The sequence below is a fragment of the Salminus brasiliensis genome, chromosome 1 (assembly GCF_030463535.1).
Source record: "Salminus brasiliensis chromosome 1, fSalBra1.hap2, whole genome shotgun sequence".
Classification (NCBI taxonomy): Eukaryota; Metazoa; Chordata; class Actinopteri; order Characiformes; family Bryconidae; genus Salminus; species Salminus brasiliensis.
In genome coordinates this window covers 68,713,045-68,731,423 of record NC_132878.1, presented here as the reverse complement: position 1 = coordinate 68,731,423, position 18,379 = coordinate 68,713,045, and the positions used below count along the sequence as shown (strand labels likewise).

The following is an 18,379-nucleotide window of genomic DNA, read 5'->3' as shown; positions in this document are numbered from 1 at the left end:
TACCCACTGTGATAGATGGAGGGGCTCGATTATGTTTTGGGGCTGCTTTGCTGTGTCTGGCATTCTTAAGTGAAAAGTACTGCCCTGTGTCAGACAGCTCTACATCAGTCACAGATCATGGGTCCTCCAACAGGATAATGGCTCCAAGCACACAACTAATAGCACCCAAGAATGGCTAAGAACAAAACACTAGACTATTCTGAAGTGAACATGAGTTCTGATCTGAATCCTATCAAATACCCATGGAAAGAGCTGAAAAAGCAGAATCTGCTGGCAAGTGCAGAGGTCTCACTGAGAGCTACAGAAATCACTTGTTTGCAGTGTTTGTCTCTAATGGTTGTGCGACACAATTTAAGGTCATGGGTTCTTTTTGTTTGTGTGAATTCCATTTGTTTTATCGTTTGAAATAACAAAAGCAAAGTATGATTTTATTAGAGATGAAATAAACAATTATGCACACCAATGACTTTGTCAGTTTAAAGTTATTGCAGAAATAAAGGTGAATGTAGAGTGTGTGATGCAGAATTTGTTCCTTGGCAAAGAAAAAAAAACCTTCATCTCAGTCAAACATTCTCAAGAAAGTGTATCACTGTCTACAATCAAGAAATGCCTTCATGAAAAAAATACAGATGGTTTACTCTGAGATGCAGAAGAACACTGGTTACCTTTAAGAACAAAATGGCCTGATTAGGCAGATTGAAAACATCTAAAAATATATATATATTTAAAACTTTCCCAGTTCTGTAACTTTTTGGATTGTTGAAACCAAAATTAACGTAGGAGGAGTATGGATTGAAGAGTCTTCTCAAGGAAATGAAATGGAATATTCGCAGGTCACCTGTCCTCAACATAATTGAACACGTTTATCACTCACTGAAGGCAAAACTGAAAGCAGAAAGGCCAACAAACAATCAGGCAGATGTAGTAAAGGCCTGGAAAAGCAGCAGGAATGCCAACAATACTCAACAGCAGTTTTTTGTTTTGTCTAAATCAGTGGTGGAGACATTCATCAGTTTTTAAATCATTTTAAACCAAGTCCACACGAGGTGGGTTTGCCCAAAGTTCACATGATCTGAACAGTAATTGGCGATCAGCGATTTGGCATCACATTTGCGCTATCCTTGTTTTCTACAGTCATTGATCCAAACCAAACAAGATCAGGAGCACTGAGCTACAACAGATTTCACTTCATGTACGATTATGTACTGTTTTCACGAGCAGGCCAGATAGGTTTTCTTTGCTAGGTGCTAAACCATTGGAAGCTTGTTTCCTCTGTACCAGCTTATGAATTGCTGCAGTTAAATATGAGTCTGTTTTTTTAGCAGTAACATAAGTTGCTTATGCTGTAGCTGCTTGTAGCTGAAGTGATGTAACATCCAGGGAGGCTGGCTACAGTCCCATGGATCTCAAATTTCTGAATAATATGTGCAACAGTAGTCACAGGAACATCAAGCTGCTTGGAGATGGTCTTATAACCTTTACCTTCAACATGCTTGTCTATAATTATCTTTCTAAGCTCCTGAGACAACTCTTTCCTTCGCTTCCTCCGGTCCATGTTGAGTGTGGTACACACCATGTCACCAAACAGCTCAGTGACTACCTGTAGCCCTATATATAGGCCCACTGACTGATCACAAGATTATAGACACCTGTGATGCTAATTAGTGGACACACCTTGATTTAACATGTCCCTTTGGCCATATTATTTTCAGGGGTACCATGATTTTTGTCCAGGCCTGTTTAATGAGTTTATTTTTTAAAATAATTCTGTTGAAGCATAGTTCAAAATCAATGTCAGATTTGTTCATTTTCATAGCATTTGTATTTATTATTACTTTTGTCCTATTCAAGTTATTTCTGTGACCACTGTGGGTTTGTCTTTCATTAACCGAGGGGTACGAACAATTTTGTCCACGTGTGTACCAACACAGTTTCTTGTAGCTGCCAGTTCAGCAGTGTAGATTCACCCACTTAGCTTTGACTGCTTTTGGAATTTGGCAAAACCTGTGGCAGCCAATCAGAACAAAGCTCATTTACATATTTCAGTCTTAAAGGCACAGCCTTCAAGGGGTAAAGAGAGTTTGACAAAAAGCTGTAAAGGACTGTTTTTGGTTCATAAACCCATTTAAATGTTTACCGGGGTATTCAGGGGTGCCCTTAAGCAGCATCCATCAGCACTACACACTCAGTCCTTTATCTATAACTTAATTAGTTGCTAAATGCTCTGTAGATGCAAATGTATGGGGTAGTCTGCCCTGACAGCATTAGCTTGTTTGAGACTTACAAGCAAACCAATACCACGATCATAATCAGATTCCGACAGTTATCTGATTATTGAAGTGCTCATATGGCCAGCATATACCAGTTCATTAGATTGAGTGCATGCGCACCTTTACTCTGATTTAGTCATCTGCACATGTGTGGAAACTAAACTGGATAAAGACTAAATTCCCGGGACACGCTAAATCTGTCATTTTAGATGAATTCTGTGATCAAGGCTGTTCTGAAGTCAACTTGTATTTCCACTCCACACATTATGTGGTGTGTGTGTGTGTTGGTGTGGTGTCACATAACTTTGAATGTTGTTAATCAAAACAGATGAAATGCCTCAAACATACACTATATAGACAAAAGTATTGGGACACCTGCTTATTCAATGTTTTTTCTGAAATCAATGGTATTAAAAAGGAGTGTTTATTGAAGTAACTGTCTCTACTGTCCAGGGAAGGCTTTCTACTAGATTTTGAGAATTTGATTGCTTTTGACAACAAGAGTGCTAGTGAGATCAGGATGTTGGATGATCCCCACCTTACCTCATCCCCAACTCCCCAACTCATCCCAAAAGTATTGGATAGAGCACCACCATCATTCCAGAGAACACAGTTACACTACTCCACAGCTCAATACCCCTCTAGCCCATGCCTGACACTTGGCATGATGCCAGTAGGTTCATATTTAGCTGCTCAGTTCTTCTCTAAATGGGACAAGACAAGCTGTACATCAGCAAAGGGTTCTGCAAATAGCTGAATGTATTCATTAGAAGGAGTGTCGCTTGCCATTGTCGTGGTTAGCTCGCTAGCTAAGCAGGGCCACGGTGACCTTAGCCGGGTGGTGTTCAATCTTATCTAAAGAGGGCTGCAGGTACTTACTTCAAGCCGGAGCTCACCGCACAGAACTAACAAATGGTTTGACAACCAAGACTGACTGATTGAACAAGTGGAATTAGGCGTGCTCCTGCCATATCGTTCCTTTGCAGATAGGAATAGACGCTCCCGTTCTTACGCCTCTTTCACATGCACACTTTTACCTGGTAATGCAACAGTAAGGGGATCCGTGTGAACGCGAACCGGAGTGGAAATCCCAGTGAAGTGAATATGACACTTTTCCTGCAAGAATGCAGTTCCCAATAGATCATCATGCCGGATGGGTCATGTATGAACAGAAGGCGATACATCAACGGGGAACCCTGTGAGGTTCTGGATCACAGTCGGCAGAGTGGAATGCTTCTGCAGTGCTTTACTTTAACAGCAGCTTTTGGTGTACTGTTGGAAGTGAAAACGCAGTGGATTTAGTACATGGTTCCAGAATTCTAGGGATTCTGTGCTAAAGTAGTTGCGACTGATGGAGTTCTGCCTTTGTGTCTGAAGAAGCTGTCTGGCAGTCATGCTGAAGACGTCATGTTGTGTTTCATGGAAGATCAGAGTGAATACATTTAGGAGTTACATCGGTGAACAGCATTAAGCCTGAAAGTGTTCCTGGATTTTGTCTAAGAACAGGCCTTCTCGCTCATGAGATAGTGGGCACCCTACTGGCAAATCCCAGTTATGTCCGGTGCCCTGCTTGTTCTTGAAGAGCCCACTAGAGGGCGCCCAGGAGCCACCATGTCTGGCCTGCTTCCTCACCATGACCCAAGTGATAAGGAAGGAAGTGCTTTGCTGTTGCTACTTGCCAAGAGATGGAGATCCTGCCCAAAGCAATGGACGAGCTTGTGACCAAATGCAAACACAGGACACGAATGAGCCCACAGTGGGACTGAAGAACTAAGATGGGAAGCGTGTCTTTATGTGAGTGCAAGAAGATCTCTCACTCAGTCATCAGCACATTCGAACCCACTAATCCAGTGGGAGCCACGTAGAGGAACTGTGGGAATGCTCAGGATAAGAGACTAGACGTGAAAAGGTCCTGAGAGCAGAGTTTGTCTGCACTGCCTTTGCTGTTGGTGTGTTAGAAGATGCCCTGCAGACCCATGACTCACTCTTCTCCCGCCTAGTGAACAGGAGCCAGAAAATCGAGGATGCCATCAGCTCCCCTGAATACAAATCAGATGAACAAAGGGCCAGTGGAACATATGGCTCATTGGAAATCTGAACATGGGTCATGAATATTTCACATGACTCTCAGCAAAGGATTAATGGCTCTCTATAATGAAGTTATAACTTTGTATCAGTGTTTTGTTTATGTCTGCAAGTAATGCTCTAAGCCACAGCGTCAAAGAGGAATGTATGAATGTCTATGGATGCATAAACTATATGGTGGCTAGAGGAAGCTTTGTAGCTTTGTTGAAAATGTATCATCAAGTGTCTAAATATCATCACATCGCCACAGAAAGCTATTTTTACATGACTCTTGCTGGATCTCGCTGGATGCTGGTAGTACATAATGACTGCTGCCCCTGTCATGAAGTGTTTGAAGTGTAAATGTCTTTTGCGTGTTGTGTGCAGCCTGGGTAAATGAAAGTAGCTGGCAGACCCACAGCTGTGCCAGTGATGCGTAAACCTCTCAGGTTCTCTCCCCGTCCATGTTGGAGAGGTAGCCGAGCGGCGGCAAACACTCCTGCATGTTAATATCGTCCTACAATGCAACACTTAACTCTGTAAACAGCGACCTCAATTATTTATTCTCTTCGTACATCACACCATAGAGGCCCGACAGGCAGCCGGTGACTGCAGGGAGAAAGAGAGAGAGAAAGCGAGAGAGGAACACAGCGCAGCGCTTGTGCTTTATTAGATAGAGAAAACCAAACAGAAGAAATAGAGTCATGCATCATGGTGTCAGCCTACATAGGGTGGCAGTTGATTAGGAGAGGAAAGGAGGATCAGAAAGCATGAGGTAGAGAGGGCCTGGGGGAGACTCCGAGCACTGCAGAAACACAAGAGGGAAAACACCGAAAAGAACAGCAACCTCAGAAAATCCAATCAGTAACAAAGCACACCAAAAAAGGAAATGAATGAATAAACCATCGTTCTCGAGCGCTTTCCAGACTCTATCTGAGCTGAAGTAGGGCTGAACTTAAGTGGAACTTTGGTCGCAAACTGGCCTTGAAAGAAAAGCCCAGGGGAATATTGACGTAACCATCCTGTTCTTTTCACAATGGTCATGACTTTATTTGGAATAGGTCAAGGTCTGGCTAACAATTCCACTCAAGGGTTTTCTTTTGAAAATATCTGGTAAATCACAGCAGTCGTTATAATTACACTTCACAAAGTGGTCAGTACTTTTGCAGAGACCCAGCCAACTAAGTCACCTGGCCCGATCAGTGTGTACCACTTAGTTCTGTGATACATTTACTGATATATCATACTGAACAATAAATACAGCTATGCATAAAATAGAACTTCGATTTCACTGTCAAAATTAGTTTTTCTTTATACAACTAGCGTAGCACTATCCAATCTCCTCTATCCTGTTAAGCTTTAGGTAATCTCAGATTGGCCAAGATTTGGCGTAACATTACCTCACTTCACACACACACTCTGTATCAAATCTTACGTCACATTTCTCTCAAAAATCCATAAAGAAAACAAAGCCTGCACCAACCACACGGACCAGTAACGCGGTCTTTCAGGCGAGCTGTACAAATGCCGTGGAAGATCAGAGCTTCATATCAATCACAGAATCCATGAGCACACTTCATGTCCACTGCGTAGAAAACAACATGGACCAATACCGAAGTAGAGAAAAGAGAGTGAACTTAGAAACTATTTAAACAAAGATCTCCATATGTTTGGCTTGATTTGTGGTATCACATTCAGGTCCTGCTGGAAGGAGAACGGGACTACTTGGAGAAGCCCATGTAGCTTCAGTTTAGCAGGGTACCGTAGAGCTGAGCCTTGGTGAGACTGTCCTTCCGTGACAGACCCAGGGTGCCAAATTTTTGGTATTGCGGCGGTGGCTGGGGAGGGGGAGGGCTGGTTCCCTGAGGGGAGGCACTGTGCCGATCAGGCTGGTAGTGCTGCAGATCCGCAGGCATCTCCAGGGACGCATGTTGGAGAGATTCATTTGAGCTGTTTGGACTCACTTCCACATACTCGCTCTTCTGCTCCTTGGGGCTGTACAGGCTGTGCTCCGATTCCTGGCTGTCATCCTTGGCCCGGTACAGGTGGGTCTGGTGGATGCCGGGGCTGCACTCCGGGCTTGGGCTGGAGAAGGGGTCCAAAACCCCGCCGTGGTGGTGATACACGTCAGTGCCCTCCTGGAAGCTGCTATAAAGCGGCCCGAGACGGATCTTTGCGGGCCGAACAGAGAAGTGCTGCTCAGAGAAGCTGTAGGGGGAGGCTCGTCCAGGACTGCGATACGAGTGGGCGCTCACGTCCTCAACACTGAGCTGCCTCCAGCGGCCCACGATTAGCTCCTCTTCCTCCATCTCTTCCTCTGGGGCTAAAAGAGCACTACCACGGCGACTGTCACCATAGGTGACACTGGGAGAAGTGGATGGGGGAAGTGGTTCGTAAGGCTCACTATAGCAGGAGGACATGGTCCTGCTGTAGATGGGCGAGCTGCCATTCTGGTGGTGGCTGGGTTCAGCTGCCTGGAAGCCGTGGGCTTTGCTGCTGAAGGCGCTTGGACTGTCTCTCTCCCAAGAAGAGTCACTTTTGTGCTCATATTCAGCAGCACCATCTCTCCAGTCCATGTAGACATGGGCATGGTGTCGGGGGGACGAGCCAGCACTACTCGGAGGATCTGCCCCTTTATCCTCTGAACCACCACCGCTGAAGCTGGAATAGGAACTGGACGCCCCGCCGAGGGATGTGGCGAACTTGCTGAAGCGCTCTTGAGAGAAGCCCTGCTGCAGGGAAAGTGACCCTTCTCCTTCCTCTGGGGTGCTGTCAGTGGAGTTTTGAGGACCGTAAAGCTTCTGTTGGCCATGGAGATCCATGCTAGGCCTGCGTTCCCGCCTTCGCTCATCTGGGCAGTACAGAGCTGTATCGCTGCTGTACAGGTCAGATTTGTAAATAGCACGAAGACCCAGGCGCTCAGTGCTTCCCAGGCCTGTGCCCACCAGGAAGCCCTGGGGCTGGTGGCGTTGCGGGCTGGGAGAGCGGGAGGCCTGAATGCTGCCCGCTTCTGCCTCCTCTGGCTTTTCCAAAGCCTGGGCAATCATGGAGGTGGAGACAGTGTCTGAGTATGGTGAGTGGCACAGAGATGAACTTTCCATGTGCAGACTTAGACGCTCCTGAAACTCCGCAGGCAACTGTGGACCAGAGAAAGAGAGACGCAAGAATTGATTAAATTATATATCTTTGTGTTTCCACCAGCTTGAGAACCAAACAATTATGCAGCTAGTTGTGGGTGATCCTTAGCCCTTAGACAACTCCGCTCCATTTAATCTGTTCAATTTGTGAACCTGGTGCCTTCTGTATTTCTACATACACCTTGGCTTTCCTTTAGGAACTTTCCAAGTTATGTACTTCACACTGTTCAGCAAAAAAGACAGCATAGAAGTCGGCCTATTTCTTCTTTGTTCAACATCTTTTAGGTAATGATGGATAAACTGCTGTAAAGGACTTTACCTGTTGATGATGTCACCCCATGTACCCTTCTATGCTGGTTCCAGCAGATCAATGGAGCAATAATATCATTGATTTTGCTGATACTTTTGCATCTTACACTGCCGTGGAAACACATGGAAGCGTACGAAATTACACACTAACTCTACCAGACAAGCATAGATGAGAAATGATCAGCGCTGGAAATAACCCTTCAGTGCTCTCTTCATGACTAATGCAAGACTAATCAAGCACTGCAACACTACAGTTGTCAACATGATTATTGCCTATACTCAAAAAATGTGTAAACCCACAGATCTGCCACCTTTCAAAGTTTACCTACAACCTCCTTAGAGATCTACCACAGATCATGAAGAGCTCTGTAATTAGCTGAGTGGAATCAGGTGTGTTAACTCAGGGAAAACACTAAATTCTGCAATGATGAGGCACTCCAGAACACTCCTGCGATGAGTGCTTCGTTTTCAGCAGGGACGTCCTGCTCTCATCCACCAAAAAAGACTCGGGTGGCTGCAGGTTTTCACTCCAAACAAGCAGATTCACACCTGATTCTTCGTTCTCTTTTTTAACCCCTTAAACAACCGAAACATCTATTCCCACCAGTTTGTACAGAAGTCCCTGTAGTTACTGAATAAAACACCTTAGTGTGTAATGAGCCTTTTTAAAGGCTTCTATTTTTAGCCCTCTATTTTCTATTTTTGCTGAGAGTATAGAAAAGCATTCACAGCTGTAATAAGCCATACTGGTGCCTCTGTCACCATGAAAGTGCTGACAAACGCAAATTATGTAAATGGACTCCACTTAACTGTACGTAAAACAGCAGGGATATATTGCAGAGATCCATCCTAAATGTCATTTTCCCAGTTTTGGGAGCTGCTAGAGATATTGGTTATGCTACATAATTCTTGTTCAACACATTTTTATTCAAATTAGTGTATTCCACCAAGAAATACCATGACAAGTGATTACAGCGGACTAATCAAACATATATATAAACATATATATCTTCCATCAGAGAGCCAGTCTCACATAATGAGGCCGCATAAAGCAAAGGTTGCGCGCTGATGGATAAAATGCATAAATCATTGTAAATAAATGAATATTTATATCCTATTAATCATAATTATTTTTCGAAAAAAATAATTACATTGACTTCTTGACTTGTAAGTAATTGTTTATTTATTTATTTTGTTAAATCATTTATATTTGTTTAAAAGCAATATGTGTTTCTGCCATAAAAATGACCTGAAAAGTACTGAAGCTGTTTATGATCCAAAATGCTGCATTAGTTGCCACGGCGATGTAGCCAGGTAAAAAGTGATCCACTGTTGTGAGACAAACTACATTTGAAGTGAGCTGGCTGAGCTCAAATAGGAACTCTACAAAAAGGGTTTTCTGACTTTAAATGATAGTGGAACCCGTTTTTGGTGCCATAAAGCCACATGTTTAAAATATGTTTCCCATCAATGTGAAGAACCATTTAACCAGTTAAAAAAAGAGGTATGCACCAAATGCTTCCTCAAGTTCTATATCGAACCATTGTCTCTAGTAAAGAACCATTTTTTGGAGTGCAGCTCTGTATTAACCTGAGCAAGTATGAACTGAATGAGAGTAAATGGCAGGCTTTGGCCACTGATGAGGCATCTATCCGTTTCTATTCTACTCTAATTTTCACCTCTTTCTCCATAGCAACAAGAGAAAAGTAAAGAGTGTCTAATTAGCTAGCAGAGCATACCAGACTAATTATAGTGCATGATAATAAGCACTGAGTCCAAGTCCTTGTTTTTCTGTGGCAGAAGAATAAAACAGGTCACAGAAAAATCCCATGTCTCCCCCAGATCACAGTTCTGCCAAGGGGAAAACTGACAGGGAAACTGATGGGCTTGTGTTTATTGTCTCAGCTTCACTCCAGGAGAGATGGAGTTAGAGCCATAACATTAGAAATCTGAGTCTGAAATTGAGGTTGACTGAAATTTGAATTTGGGGGTTTGTGTAGAAGAAATCTGAATCTGAATTTCACATTTGAGGTTGTATGATTGAACCAGATTGGAAATAAGGAAATAATATACACAGAATATATAGTTAATTACTTGCTTTCTTAAGATCTTGGGTTGTTTGTCAGTATTATAATGTAACAAAAGTTAATAACATCATTCCTCAAGCTCACATTTTCCTTGCTTTTGCCTGTAAGTTACCTTGATAATATCTTGAAAGAAAATGTAAAAAATGTAAGAATGGAATTAGTTATTATAATGTAGAACCTGGGCATTTTTTTCAGAAACTGACACTGCAACATTCAATTTCAGAACAAAATTCTGTTTCACAGTAGCAAGCTCTGTCCAGTGTGGGAGTACAGAGGCTTTGACAGTTTTAGGCTAAAGTTTGAGTAGCTAGAATTGTGTTCCATAACAGTGTTGGAGTTTAATAACAGCTACACGTTCATGCAGCATCACTGTTAGTCTAACACTGTTAGCTGGCTGTGCCAATGTTCATATTTCACCACCTTCATGAACCTGTAGTTCAGAGGATCCAGAGACATTTGAGAGGGCTAGATGTACACAAGACTAAACATATGGGGTTTAGAAGCATGTGGGAGATAGTGGAGATTTCTAAAAACCCAGGTCATATCTGTCAGAAGGAAATCCAGATCTGACCCAGAGTATACCCCCTCACACACACACACACACACACACACACACACACACACATTGCAGTGCAGCTGACCTCAGAGAGCTGGGCTCTGTAGTGTGTTTTGTTGCACTGTAGGAGCTGAGCAGCCAGGTTACAGTCCTTCCTGTACAGGTCCTGCAGTGAGAACAGGTGGGGTGGGGGGGCAGAGAGAGGAAATTGGACAGAAAGAAAAAGAAGAAATAAAGATTTCTCCAAACCAAAAAGGCTTCCAGTAGCGTTAAAAGTCAAAGAACACTTTTTCAGTATTATATAGCACCCTTTGAGTCAAAGAACCCTAATAAGTACTAGTTAGAATGCATTTCAGTACTATGGATGATGTCATCATTCTTTTTTGAAGTACTGTGTAGAATCATTTGAGCCAAAGAACCCTAATAAGTACTTGGTAGAACCCTTTGCGTAAAAGAATCCTTTTTAGTACTATATAGAACCCTCTGTAGTCGGAGCAGTGCAAGCTCTAAAATGTACAGGGCAGTGGGCCTCCAGAAGATCCTGCAAATAAGAAGTGTGAGAATGGAGGATATTTTTAAAGCTTACATAATATGAGATGTTCTAGGATTGTCCCCTATGGACATTACACACCGAACACGTTTTGTGGTGTAATTCATTCAGATGTCAATAAATAAATCTGAACCCATGTAGAAGTGATGATATCTTGCGCAGCTGTCTCTGGGATTGGCATGACAACAGCAACTGAAGATTTTTAATAAACGTTTAGTAAAAATTGTCAGTTTGCCATGTTGAGCTCTAAAAACAGCTCAAACATCTGATCCGCGATGCACCGAGACGCTCTGCTCTAAATACTGACATTACTTACTTACACACTTCTTTTTCTGTCTGCTGTCCTTGGTTTTGCCAGGTCAGGCAAGAACAAGGAGAGCAGATAGTAAAGCGGTTTCATTCAGTTATTAGGACGCTGCCTCCTGACGTCACCGAATGCTTGTTTTGTGAGGAGCACAGATCATCTTTTTACACTTGAAGCCACTCTGACCGTTTTTTCAGAACTTTTTCAGAATTTTAAGCTTCACTTATAACATTAACCCATAATTCATTTTTACAGAACAATTGTTCCAACCTCTCTATATTGCTTAAAATCAAACAGGCTGTGCCTTTAAGAGATATACGTATGTAAATAAGCTCAATTAAGCAGCTTACTTCAGCGTGAATGGGCAGGGCTAAACTGCTGTAGACTTAAATACATACAAACACACTTCATTTAATGCAGTTTCAGATATTGCTGTGAGAATTGGCACATAGCTTTTCTATAGGAACAAAAAGCACATCCTACTGGACCCTGCATAAAATATCTGTGTCACATTTTACTCAACAGTAGTGTGTGCCCCACTCTCCATTAGAGTTTTCTTCCCAGTCCATGCAGTGCATTCATGGAAACTATGCTGCCGAAACAGCCCAGCATGGTTGTGATGTCATAAAAACCCCTCAAACGCAATGAGTGGAGTTTACGGGGAAACACACATGCTACAGGCTCTTTAATGTCTGTTTACTGTGTTTACTGCTAAACGATGACCGAGACCAGTGTGGCTCTTACGTTATCCTCCCTCAGCTTCTCGATGGTCATCTTGGCCTCCATGAGGTGGTTGTTGAGGACGATGATTTCTCGACTCAGCGCTCGTTTCTCATCATCGTGGTGCTGCGACTGAGGAGAGAGGGGGGAGAGGAGGTGATAAGTAGTGGAGAGGTCAATCTTTGCATCACCATTTACTACAACAGCTCTCTCATTAACAACGGTGGAAATTATTCCTGCTTATGAATTCTGTGCGTAGTAAATTCAGCGCAGTTATGAAATACAGCGGGAGTCTCCTTAGAGCTTACAGCGGATAATTAGCTCAGAGAATTTCGGACAAACCTCCAAACTCTCTCAGATAATCACATGCTATCGTAATGCATATTAAAGGATGTAATGCAGAGCCTCTATCACTATGTGTAGCTGTGTCTGTATCTGTTTAGGGCTCAATATACATGTGTCTGTATTCAGATTTGAACCAGAGACATGGTGTAAATCAGATGTGGCCATGACACATATCAAACTGGGCATGGTGTATACCAAAGTGGGCACAATATAAATCAGAAGCGGGCATTGTGTGGCATATGTCTAAACAGGTGTAGTGTGTACAGATGTGGGTATGCATAGACCAAAGAGGGTGTGATATATACAGAAAGTGGAGGTTGTGTAAACAGTGAGTGTGATGTAATTCAGAAAAGGGCATGGCACATACCACAGTGGGCATGGTGTATACAGATGTGGGTATGGTGAAAATTATGGGTCTATATTTAAATTTATTTAATTTTTATTCATAATTTGCCATTAAAATTGCAGCAAATTTCTTCCCTGTTCATATTTGTTTTCTTTCCTGCTGATTTTTTGAAGTACTGTATAGAACAATTTGAGTCAAAGAATCATTTCTTAGTACTACATAGAACCATTTGAGCCAAAGAACCCTAATAAGTACTAGGTACAATGCTATTCAGTACTATGTAGGACGTCATTAATCTTTTATGAAGTACTATATAGAACCATTTGAGCCAAAGAACCCTAATAAGTACTAGGTACAATGCTGTTCGGTACTATGTAGGACATCATTAATCTTTTGTGAAGTAATATATAGAACCATTTGAGCCAAAGAACCCTAATAAGTACTAGGTACAATGCTATTCAGTACTATGTAGGACGTCATTAATCTTTTATGAAGTACTATATAGAACCATTTGAGCCAAAGAACCGTAATAAATACTAGGTACAATGCTATTCAGTACTATGTAGGACATCATTAATCTTTTATGAAGTAATATATAGAACCATTTGAGCCAAAGAACCCTAATAAGTACAAGGTAGAACCCTTTGAGTCAAAGAATCCTTTTCAGAACTATTTAGAACCCTCTGTAGTCGGAGCAGTGTAAGCTCTAAAATGTACAGGGCAGTGGGCCTCCAGAAGATCCTGCAAATAAGAAGTGTGAGTATGGAGGATATTTTTAAAGTTTACATAATATGAGATGTTCTGGGATTGTCCCCTATGGACATTACACACCGATGTGGTGTGTACAGATGTGGGTATGCATAGACCAAAGAGGGTGTGATGTATACAGAAAGTGGAGGTTGTGTAAACAGTGAGTGTGATGTAATTCAGAAAAGGGCATGGCACATACCACAGTAGGCATGGTGTATACAGGTTTGGGTATGGTAAAAATGATGGGTCTATATTTGAATTTGATTTTTATTCATAATGTGTCTTTAAAATTGCAGCAAATTTCTTCCCTGTTCATATTTGTTTTCTTTCCTGCTGATAAAACGTTACTGATGAACATACTGCACCACCTGTTTGCATCTGTTTAGAACTAATGATGTATTCATATTCATTTACATTCCTACAATGACCGGCTGAGCAGCGTGTGAGGAGGTTCTGCTGAAGCTTAAACAGACTGAGGGGAAATCTGAGTGTTTGTGATAAAGACGTGTGGCAGTCGTACAGCGCTCTGCTGAGGTTGGCTAATTACACCCCCCCTATTTCAGTCCCGCAGGAGATGCATCCTGTGAGCCACTGAGCTGCTGCTGCTGCAATACACTCAGTATCGCCATGCGGCTCGAAGGCGGACAGGCTACTGTAAAAGACTATAATTAACAGCAGAAGCAGACAGAGCAGTGTATTGATATTCAAATTCTCTCAAACAGTGTCCAGCACTGCACTCAGTCACACACACACACTCACACACACTGAATACAATACATACAAATATCCATACAAATACAAATACCCATACAAATTAAGTCCCTAAAATATATATATATATATATATATATATATATATATATATATATATATATATATATATATATATATATAATGGTTTCTCTTTTAACAAATAATTATATTAAAACTTTATTATAAAATCATAACTTCATCAGTCTGCGCTATATGGAGTATTAGGATATACCTCTTAATCATTGAATTCAGGTGTTTCATTCAGTACCATTGCGACAAGTGTATAATATGAAGCACATAGCCATACAGTCTGCCTGGGTGTGTCTAGTTTAAATGATCTTGGTTATCAACTAGATTTAAATAATTGCTTAATTGAGTAACTAAGAGAAAAACAAACAAAAAATCTGATGAATATTTCAATAAGGGCTTAACTGCTGTAGGCTGTTAAAACTCTACTAAGACCTACATTTGTAAAGTTATTTGTCTCTTTGAACTTAAAATTATTATTTATGCTATTCATCTACACTATGTGGAGTATTGAGACACACCTCTTAAATCACTGAATTCAGGCCCATTGCCACAGGTGTATAGAATTAATGCAGTCTGCCTTTACACACATTAGTGAAAGGAGGGGTGGTTGTGAAGAGCTCACTGAATTCCAGTGTTGTTCTGTAGTAGAAGCCGAGTAAAATTTCTTTCCTCCTAGATATTCCACCATCAGCTGTGAGGGGTGTGGTTGGTGTGGCACAACAGTTAACATCACTACCTGCCAGTGAGCTACAACACCACATGGGAGACTGGGGTTCAATTCCCAGTCTGGGTGACTATGCTGTGCTACACCAATAAGACTCTTAACACTACATTGGCCCACATCTGTCATACAAGTAACCTAGTAAGTCGCTCTGGATAAGAGTGTCAGCTAAATGCCATAAATGTAAATGTGTTATTGGAAAGTGAAAGTGTTTAGGAACACTTGGCGTCTCAGCCATTAAGTGTCAGACCATGTAAAGTTACAGAGTGCCAAGTTCAGAGCATAGTGCATAAATGTTTTCAATGCTTAGCTTACTCAATAACTGCAGAGTTCCAAACCTGCTGTTAGAGCTGCAGAGGGGGGACCAACTCCATATTAATGCCTATGGATTAAAAATGGGGCATCATAAAAGCTCCTGTAGGTGTCCCAATACTTTTGTCCATATAGTGTGTCTATTATATTTACTGAAATGTTAAAATCTGAAGTGACATAATATTATACGTAACTACACTCTGCAAAAAGCAGTAGACCTTTTTTAATGCTATATATGACTATTTTTGAAGGTTTTTACATTGACTGCATGAATAAACTCCAGCTGCTCTTTACCCCCTGTGTGAATATTTAATGTGGACCAATAGAAATGACCCCATGTTACTCATCTGATTAAATAAAAGTACATCAAAGTTACAAGTGTGTTTTGTTTCTCCTGTACAGTTACAGTCGTCTCACAGATATGAAGTTCTGATAGTGGTGAGATGAAAGGTGGATGACGTTTGTAGAAAGTGACTCACTGTTCTGTGGATTTTGTCCTCCAGGTCCTGATTGATTCTCTGCAGAGCTGAGTAACTGCTCTGTATTCTGAAACACACGCACGCACACACACAACAGGTTTCCATCATACACTCTAATACGGCTTCATCAGTCTGCAGCTTCAACCAGTCAGAATCTAAACCACAAGAGGTGAGCAGAAACTACAGTGCTGGAAGAAGTGCATTCATGGATTTGTCCATTTTGAAAAGCTGCCCAGGCCCTAAAGCAGCAAAGCACCCCTCTCTTATTAGCACTGCCACCATCACGTTTGCCTGTTGGTATTACATTCTTATTGTGGAGTGCTCTGTTAGCTTTGTAGCTTGATGTATCTGCACCTCTTGCAGAACATTCCATTTTCAACCTTTCAGCCGACGGTGAGACGAGACAGTGGCTGTTACTGTGGTTTGTTAAGTCTCAGAGCCTCAGAAATACATAATTTGAGGTGTGTTTAGATTCAGCAGGGCTGGCAGTAGACATGCCTAGGTGTATCTAAATTAGTTTAAGTGATCTCGGTTATCAACTAGATTTGGATAATTGGTTAATTGAGTAACTAAGAGAAAAACAAACAAAATAAAACAATTAATGAATACCTAACCTAACGAAACTGAAAATCTGATGAATATTTCAATAAGATGAATGGGTGAGGCCTAACTGCTGTCACTGTTTGAATGGGTGGGACTAAACTTCTGTAGGCTAAATGGGTAGGACTAAGTTGTCATAAATTTAATGTGTGGGGCTAAACCGATGTAGACTAAATGGGTGGAGCTAAACTGCTATATGCTGAATGGGTGGGGCTAAAAGGCTGTAGTTTGGCTCATACGTTCATCCAGAGTGCTTAACCGATCCCCTCATCAGTGGTTGTTGTACCTTCTCAGTTTATCAGTGAATTTGTCGAGCTCCTCCTGAGCGCGGCGAAGCTCGGTCTCCAGGTACTGCCGCGTGGAGTCAAACTCGCTCTCCAGCAGCTCCAGCTTATGGGTGGTGTAGGATAGACGCTTCCGCAGATCCTCCTTCTGCTCCTGCAGAGAGCTACACAAACACACCCCGATTTAAACACACACACACCCTGATTTACACACACAGTGCTGAAACACACCATCAAGTACATTTTTTTCACAGGGCCCTGAAACAAAGTGCATCTACACATATACTGCATATAAGGAACCTGAAAAACAGAAAAGGGTACTTCAAGGGTTCTTTAGTGAAGGCATGACCATTTGAATGCTTCATTTGTTCTTTTCCTGGCTAAATGGTTCTTTGCATAGGTCAGCAAGGATAACCTGTTGTCTGTGAGTTAAAGGACATTTTTTCAGTACTACACTTTAAGCAAAGAGGGCCTATATAGTACTGAGAAGTGGTGTTGAGGCTAAATATAACCTTTTTTTTTTTAAAGTTTTAAGTATTATTTAAGCATCATTTTTTGAGCTGTCGTGGTTCAATAAAGCCTCTGACTTTATTAAAGAACAGAACTGTACAGAATGAATTAAGTTTATATGGATTTACCAGACTGTTCAGTGAGTGTTACAGCTCACCCCTCAGTCTGGTACAGTAAACCCTGACTGTGAGGTGAGGTGTAGTGTTTGCACTTGGTTTCAGCCCCCAGGGTGATGCAGAGATTTAGAAAGAACCAACACTCAACAATGAACAAATTCCACAGGTGAATAAACTGGAACAGATAGATGGATGCTTTGGTTTAAAGAGGAAATGCAGTGTTACTGCTGTGCACTGAAAGAGGGTGTAGCTTTATCCTGATAGATCAGATATGAATATCAGTATGAATGTCACAATGAGATGCCCAAGTCACACTTGCTTGTAATTGTACCCGATCAAGAAGCAGTCCAGGCTGAAACACTACTGCAGGAAAATGACTGTAGGATAAATGGGTGGAACTAAACTGCTGTAGGTGGAATGGGTGGGATAAACAGGTGGATCAGTCTGGTAAATCCAGACAGACATAGTTCATTTAGTACAATTTAGTTCTTTATGAAAGTCAGTGGTTCTACCCAGAACCATGACAATGCAAAGAACCTGTAGGATCCTTTAATGATGAATGTAGGCTAAATGGGTGTGGATAAACTGCTGTCGACTGAATGGGTGGTGCCAAACTGCTGTAGGTGAAATAGCTGGTGTGAAACTACCATAGTCTGGATGGTTGGAGGTTAAGTAGTAGGATTCATTAGTGAGGTTAAACTATAGGATGAAGGAGTGGAGGGGAAGCTGCTATGGGATAAATAGGTGGGGATAAACTGCTGTTGGCTGAATTGGTTGGGCTAGATTGCAGTAGGCCGAATAGGTGTGGTTAAACTGCTGTAGGATGAATAGGTGGGGTTAAACTGCTGTAAGCTAAATGGGTGAGGCTGAATCATTGGATTTAAACAGCTATATGATGCATAGGTGGGGCTAAACTGATGTAGGCTGAATAGGTGGGGATAAACAACCGTATGGAGCGTGGAGTACATTTTGAAGTGCACTTTTTGAACCGTGTTTTCAGAGTCAGTGCTACAGGAAAGCAATTTGGCATGAAAGTGCTTCCCACCCGTCTGTCACACCGACCCAGGTCATATGACCCATTATGTGTTTATTTCAGGATCAAACCCTCAGCATGAGAGGGAAGGGGGCGTCACAGA

At 41.9% G+C, this 18,379-nt stretch overlaps 1 protein-coding gene across 1 annotated transcript in view; it reads right to left on the bottom strand.

Annotated features, from left to right (window-relative positions):
• Window positions 1-4,970: 4,970 nt before the first annotated feature.
• The window catches only part of LOC140562454 (brain-enriched guanylate kinase-associated protein), a 38,560-nt gene continuing 25,151 nt past the window's right edge, over window positions 4,971-18,379 (bottom strand). Inside the window, exons 3-7 of the mRNA XM_072688118.1 lie at window positions 16,620-16,781; window positions 15,734-15,800; window positions 12,022-12,129; window positions 10,509-10,589; window positions 4,971-7,471 (exon numbers count right to left, since the gene is read on the bottom strand). Coding sequence (XP_072544219.1) covers window positions 6,080-7,471; window positions 10,509-10,589; window positions 12,022-12,129; window positions 15,734-15,800; window positions 16,620-16,781 — 1,810 coding nt within the window. The 3' untranslated portion in view covers window positions 4,971-6,079. The remainder of the gene's footprint in view (window positions 7,472-10,508; window positions 10,590-12,021; window positions 12,130-15,733; window positions 15,801-16,619; window positions 16,782-18,379) is intronic.